Source organism: Vicia villosa, linkage group LG3, assembly GCF_029867415.1.
Source record: "Vicia villosa cultivar HV-30 ecotype Madison, WI linkage group LG3, Vvil1.0, whole genome shotgun sequence".
In the NCBI taxonomy this organism is placed as follows: Eukaryota; Viridiplantae; Streptophyta; class Magnoliopsida; order Fabales; family Fabaceae; genus Vicia; species Vicia villosa.
Genome location: NC_081182.1, coordinates 42520939 through 42528676, shown reverse-complemented (window position 1 = coordinate 42528676; position 7738 = coordinate 42520939). Strand labels below are relative to the sequence as shown.

The 7738-nt window shown below is 34.3% G+C and overlaps 1 protein-coding gene and 1 pseudogene across 1 annotated transcript; both read left to right on the top strand.

Moving 5' to 3' along the window:
• The first annotated feature begins 512 nt into the window (after positions 1–512).
• LOC131657946 (plastid division protein PDV1-like) lies at positions 513–2825 on the top strand (annotated as a pseudogene).
• A 2570-nt stretch (positions 2826–5395) lies between these two features.
• On the top strand, positions 5396–6342 carry LOC131655535 (putative glycine-rich cell wall structural protein 1). Its single transcript, XM_058925387.1, has one exon. The coding sequence runs from the start codon at positions 5632–5634 to the stop codon at positions 6070–6072; it is 441 nt and encodes a 146-aa protein (XP_058781370.1). The 5' UTR covers positions 5396–5631; the 3' UTR covers positions 6073–6342.
• The last annotated feature ends 1396 nt before the right edge of the window (positions 6343–7738 follow it).

Below are 7738 nucleotides of genomic sequence, written 5' to 3'. Positions count from 1 at the left end.
GATATTTAAATGGAAAAAATGTATAAAAATATACAGCACCAAAATCCTCTGAAAAAAAATAATGCCGACACGTGTCAGTGTCATTGTCATATTTCGAATTTCCATGGTTTGGTGTATAATAGATGATTTATTTTAGTAAGGTTTGAGTTTGATGCTCTGACTAATAGTGTGTGTATCTTTTTTGTTGAAAATATCACAGTATGGAGGGGCATGTTCTGCACACTGGAGGTGAATCTGACAATGAGCCACATGTATGCCTTCACCTAGGTTTGACGGATTATAGGTTGCTTCTCAGTGCTCATCTTGGAGTTGTTTCATTTTTATTTATCATGGTTAGTGATATTGATATGATAGGATTACAATGATTCTCGAATCTTGAATGATAAACTATAGTCTTAATGTTTGTGTGGATGCCTTTGCGATGTTAATCTATATCTATTTCAATGTTTGTGTTCATGAGTTCTAATGCGTGTTCATTGTTGACAATGATAGATTAATAATAACTGAAGTGATACGTTTGTTGGAAACATTTTGTTATCTCTAGTGTTTTCTTGAAACCAGTAGAGTATATTTTGAATGCTGTCTTGAAGAATATCACGAATTCCTCTCACGTTAAAAATGACGCGGTTGCCACCGAAACGACACGCGACAGTGCCGGTTTTGTTTTCGTGAAGGATTTTCGGCCGCAGAGTGAAGATGGCGATGACCCTGTTCGTGAAGCGAAGAGTCTTAATGCTATAAGGACCGCGCTCGAGAATCTTGAAGACCACAAAAATGGCTGCAACTGACTCCTGTGAACTGCAACACAATGGAGGGCGCTGTATCGCCAGGGGCCCTGCCGCAACAATGTTATTGTGCTGCAATTGGTAATCCTAATTATGCTATGTACCTGTTAGTGCTATTTATAATGATAATAGAAGTCAAATACCAATGTAGTACAATTCCATCTCAATGAGAATACTATTGTTACAAGATTAACATTTGACGGTGAGGATGAAATATAGCCTTTGTATTCATAAAGAATGGCCCAATTGTTGTTAAAGGTAATGAATATAAATAATGTTCCATGGAAAGGAAGGTTTGTATAACAGGGATAAGTATGATTTAATGAGTAAAATGTAAAGGTCTATTATTTGGTTTATGTGATGGTTAAGATGTTTAATGCATAAAATGAGCCGACAATATATATATATATATATATATATATATATATATATATATATATATATATATATATATATAGGTTGTAGACATTGTTTGTCCTTTAGTTTCTTCTGGAACTTGAGAAGGTTTATTAATCAGTTAATTATATGCTTGATTTCCTTATCATGAATTTTTCGGCCCCACCTTGTTTGTTTTTTGAATATGGTTTTGTTCTAAATTATAATTTCATTCTGTTTGATATGTAGACCATTCAGACACAGCAGCGTGTTGAAAGAGATGCTGCAATTGCTCGTTTGGAACAGAGTAGAATTGTTCTTGCAATGAGACTGTCGGAACACCGTGGTAAAAAAATATAAAGTCATTGAAGAAGCTCTTGCTTTTGTTGGAGATGTACAGGATGCAAGCGGCCTTATTTCACCTGAAGTTTTTGGACAACCAAAATGTACAGCTGAGAATTTTGTAGCTGATAAAGGGAAGAGATCTAATATACTCATTAGTGCTTTTGTCTCGAGTTTCAATTTTGTGAAGAAATCTTTCGGGTTGGATCATATGGGTGGAATAGTGGGCAATGCTGCTTTGGTTGCTGTTAGTATGATTGCTATGCTTCATTTACATCAGGTAACTAACCATGGACATCCATTTAGGGAAGAAATTAGAAATCACGGTAACAGAACTATGAGAATAGCTACTCAATTGGATTCTTCGTCCGGTGCCCATTCCAGTAATCTGGATGTATTGTTGGCTCGAGGTTAGGATTTAACCTCGATCATTATGGTGGAATGATGAGGGTTATGCCTCTAGCAATGTGTTTGTTTTCTTTCTTTCTTTTTTTTATTCTTTCTTTTGTCAGTGCTCTTGGTCCTTTGTTTTTTTCTTGGTTTCAGCGGAGGGCTGAAACCTGGTCCGGGAATAGGAGAGAATATGCTAAAATGGAGGCATGCCTACTCTAGGCAGTTTGCTCGATGTGAATTGGTATAGTTTGATGTCGAGTTTCTTGATGAAATCGCAGGTGAAAAATGGAATGGAGACTGCATATTATATGCCTTCAATGCAGGTTCGAATTTAAACTCGGGAAATGCTTGGATTAAATCATTTAAGCCTATCTATCTACTGACATAAAACACTTGTGAGACAGTTTTATAAAGTTCATGGAAACACCTTATGATATGTCTATAAGTTTGTTTCAGCTTATTTCCATAAGCTCTCCTGGATCTCCAGGATGGCTTATAAAATAGTTTTGAATAATGATGAGCTTTGTCAAATATGCCCTTTGTTCAAGTTTATATTTCCTTGATTTTTCTTGATGTTACTAATCCTCCTTCATTTCTTTTGATTTCATGTGATGAATGTAATGGTTGTTCTGAAATGTGTCATGGTTCCATTATTTTATATAAAGCATTGGTTTCATGTATAGTTGACAACCTCTTTCTGATTTTCCAGGGACTGCTGTTGACAACAAAATTTGGCAAACAAATGGAAGTTGACACAAAAGCACAATCACATAATTTGGCAAAATACAACTTAAAGGTGCTGATGTAGAAGATAGAGCTAACAAGTTCATTGTTTTATTTTTTTAGAAATTCTCGAAGATAGTAATATGTAGATTTAACATCAATTTAGCATTTTAGAATTTTCAAGTTGTTGTATATATCATTAATTATATATATGTAGATTTTTTGTATATGCAAATTTGGTGATATATATGTATAATTTTTCAAGTTGTTGTTTTATATATTAAAACTATCAAATCTGATGTCAAATATGGTGAAAATCTGGTGCAAAATATGGCCAAAAATTCTGGTAAAAATTTATCTTATATGAAAGCGCTGCATAAAGTTGGGAATAGACAGCGCTTTAAAAGAGAAGCGCTGCCTAAAGGGTGCCTTTAGCAGCGCTTTCAGAAAAAAACGCTGGCTAAAGGTGGCCTTTAGCAGCGCCTAAAGAGGCTTTTTCTTTAAAAAAAATTCAGAAAAGCGCTGCCTAAAGGGGGCCTTTAGCAGCGCTTTCTAAGTAAAAGCGCTGCGTAAAGGGGGCCTTTAGCAGCGCTTTCTAAGTAAAAGTGTTGGCTAAAGGGGGCCTTTAGCAGCGCTTTCAAGGTTAAAAAAAGCGCTGCCTTTACCTACAGCAGTGGTGGAATAGACAGCGCTTTAAAGCGCTGCCTAAAGCCAAAAAAAAGCGCTGTCTTTTTACTTGTTTGGCGTAGTGAGTGATGTGAGACTTAATCAACATGTATATTTTAAACCATACCATTATAATCTAAGTTACAATCCATATAAAAGGGTTACAGACAATAACAACAGATGGTAAGAAGATAAATTGACACCAAAGTATCATGTCATCAAATTCTACCTGTTTATTATTATTAATCTAAAGGTTAAGATATATTCACTTAAAAACAATAACACGTGAGTATTTTACAGAAATTTATCTTAGCCATTGAATTAATAATAATAGAGGAGTGAGATTTGATGTCAAATTTAAGGTTTGACACATTATACATACATACATATATATATATATATATATATATATATATATATATATATATATATATAGAGAGAGAGAGAGAGAGAGAGAGAGAGGGAGAGAGAGAGAGAGAGAGAGAGAGAGAGAGAGAGAGAGAGAAAGAGAGAGAGAAAGAGAGAGAAAGAGGGGCAAGATCCGTTGACATCAGATGTAAGTCTAAAAGACCTATACCAAATCTCAACCGTTAATAGCATTCGATCAAATGGTCTTATAAATAATCTATTTTTTTAGGAAAAATAATAGGCCCATATATATTTTTATATTTTTTAATATCATTTAATATGACTGTTTGACCGAATGTTATTAACGTTTGAGATTTGATGTAAGTCTATTCGACTTACACCTGGTGTCAATGGATCATGCCTTATATATATATATATATATATATATATATATATATATATATATATATATATATATATATATATATATATATATATATATAGGGAGCATATCAAGTGAGAGCATTTTTAAATGAGAGATGAGAGGAATAAATATCAACCTTTAGATTCATCAAGAGAGAGAATGTTAATATATTAATTTCTCTTTCTTAATGAATCTAAAGGTTGATATTTATTCCTCTCATCCTCTCGTTTAAAAATGCTCTCACTTGATATGCTCAATATATATATATATATATATATATATATATATATATATATATATATATATATAGGGATGTATCAAGTAGGAATTTTTAAATAAGAGATAAGAGAATTCAATGCTAATCATTAGATTAATCAAGAGAGAGAATTAAAGTATTTATTAAAATATTAATATAATTAATTTCTCTCTCTTGATTAATCCAATGGTTAGCATTAAACCCTCTTATCTCTTATTTAAAAACCCTCCTACTTGATACACTCCATATATATATATATATATATATATATATATATATATATATATATATATATATATATATATATATATATATATATATATATATATATATATATATATATATATATATATATATATATATATATATATATATATATATATATATATATATATATATATATATATATATATATATATATATATATATATATATATATATATTGTCAAAAGGACGATATTTTTATTTAGTAACATAAAAATTAACAATCTACCCGAAATAATATAAGTTATATGAGGATTCCTTTTAGAAACTACAATGTATGCACTATTTTAGAACCTCACACTAAGTGTAATACTTGAGCGCATCTATTTTACTACCTCAAACAAAATCACTAACATGAGTAAACAAAAGCTTTCTTGAACCTTCTATAAGGATAAATACTAGGTATAATAATTAAAGTGGAAATTGGTGATCATACAAGAAAAAGTTAATGAAATTAATACCACTACCTTATACAAAAATTAGGAGATTGAAAGTGGCACGAAACCACTACTCATGGAAAAACAAAAAGCAAACTTTCGTGGATTAACAAATTCCATACTGCCCTCACCTATAAGTGTTAATATATTTGTTCTTGGAGTTTGTACTTTGTATCAATGCTTACTATCATACCATTGCATGCATAGTCAATAAACAGCTTTTCATACTCCACTATGCTTAGTGAGTGGCCATAGTATGGGTCGGCATTTTATTGGTATATGTCTTGAAATCTTGCCAACAATATGTACAACTGCAAGGCACTTCATCAGCCACAAGTTTTTGTCAATCCATCTCCAAAATGCCACGCCAGTATGTTCTCTCCACTTTCTAACCTCAAACTTAAAATAATCTATAAGCACGTTTGCACCAACACAATACTCTACAACTTAATTTCATTCCATGCCATTAACCATAGCATTCAGCATTTATAAATACCCTAAACTTCTTCATAGTAGCCAACATCAAAAACTACACTATATAATATACCCTCAAAAGTTTGCTCAATCTATTCTATATTATATAGTTCAATATCCTTAATACTTAAAGAAGCTACAATAATGGCTGCACGTTGGTCGTGTAGTTTACTTGTAATGCTTGTTTTGATGTCAGTTATTGAATCTGAAAGTAGAGTGGCGAGGAAGGATTTGGGTTTGGACCTTGGTGGGTTAGGAATTGGACTTGGAGCAGGAGTAGGTTTGGGAATTGGAGGTGGTAGTGGCTCTGGATCCGGAGCCGGAGCAGGTTCTGGCTCTGGTTCTAGTTCTTCTTCAAGTTCATCGTCATCTTCGTCTTCTAGTTCTGGTTCGGGATCTGGTGCAGGCTCTGAAGCAGGCTCGTATGCAGGATCTCGAGCTGGATCAGGATCAGGCAGAAGTCGTGGTAGAGGTGGTGGTGGTGGAGGAGGCGGCGGTGGTGGTGGTGGAGGCTCTGGGGAGGGCTCCGGTTATGGTGAAGGTTATGGTCATGGTGGTGGTTATGGGGAAGGTGGTGGTGATTAATTAAGGAAATGCATTAATGAAGTGATTAATAAATAAAAGAAAATCTTAGAGTGTATAATAAATAGGAGTTGGTGTGTATCAAATAATGAAAACATGTAAGATGGATGATTGCATGCATCATGTGTGTTTTATTTTAGTGAAGAAAAACCAGTTGTGTTTCAATTTCAACAAGTTTTCTATTTGCTCTAGAGATTCCGATTTCTACGTGTAATTTGGCATAGCTCTATGAACTCTGAAATATAAAAGTTTTATTTAACGAAGTGCAATAATTTCCACAATATTTAATTAAGTATGCTTTTATTTAGCTTTTGCTTTCTATTTCATGCAGTCAAAAAAATTCAGATCCACGATATAATTAGGTTACAAATGCACTTGGTGTTTTACGTTAAGTTTAAATTCGATCAATGATGAAATGAATATTCACGACCTATAAATTTTGTTTATCGATTGGGTTTTATCCCACTTTGCCAACTCCACCATAAATTTATGGAAAATGATTGATGTCCACTCTTTTTTTACACTTGTACTTGTGAAAAAAAAAAATTTAAATAACTAGGTTTAATAAAAAAAATACGAAAAAAACCATGTTTTCAGGGTAATTACCAAACTGTCTAGGTTTGGGTCCCCAGGGAAATGGATGCGCCAAATGAAATGGCGCATACATGTGTTGCATGCCAAATCATTTGGCGCATGAGAAGGGAAAATTAGGGCAAGCCATTTCAAATGGCGCATGGGTATAGGTTCCCACACATAGGCGCCATTTCATATGGCTCCTATGTGTTGGGTTATTTTTTTTTAAAAAAAAAAACCCCTTTGGGTATTTTCGCGCACCGTTTTTTATTCCGGTCTTTTATTTTCGTAAAAACGTCTGAGAAATCGAGTTCGTAAAATTTTTAGTAACCCTCTATAATGTATGCGTTATCGATATCGGTTTTTTACTAAAGCTCAATTTATTGATGAAAGACCGATGAACGGTTACAAGAGTTGGTAAGCGAAACTGATACATTGCATTAAAAAAAATACAGATTATACTAAACTTGCGACGCTGTCGAGCCACGATTAGGGCATCTTTTTATATTGTGCCCCACCTGACGGCAAATGCTGCATTTTCGTTCCATTTTGTCGCGGACGTCCATTTCGGTTCTAATCCGTGTACTATTGGGACGCCCTTTTTTCTTTCGCCGCATTGCGTCGTTGTGCCAAACTACCTCTCCATCATACTCAGGCCAGTAATCCTCCTTGGCCACCACAGGAAACGCAACACTGTAAACTCTGAGCAATGTCTGAGTCTTGTAAATCGGAGACAGTAGTGATATAGCGTCGCGGTGGGTATACGCACATGCAGCTATGACGTGTGAGCATGGCATACGAAAAGCTTGAAACCTTCCACAGTCGCACCAATCTTCGTCAAGAAGAACCCTATATTGTTGCCTTGGCAGTCCGTCATTGTGGTCAATTGTCTCGCGCACACTGAACGTGCGATTGAATCGGTCGAAAGAAGTCACTTGATGAGTGTTCGCTTTTGCCGATTGCTGTTGCATAAATTTCATGCAACTATCGCTTAATAGTTGACCAGCTTGCCTAACATCACCCCATCTCCTGCCTCTTGTTGAGAAGAGTGAAGCCATCCTAAAGTATGTGGCTTCCACCAGTGCTGTGATTGGAA

Coding starts and splice junctions, on each gene's coding strand:
- LOC131655535 (XM_058925387.1), top strand. CDS start 5,632: ATGGCTGCACGTTGGTCGTGTAGTTTACTTGTAATGCTTGTTTTGATG.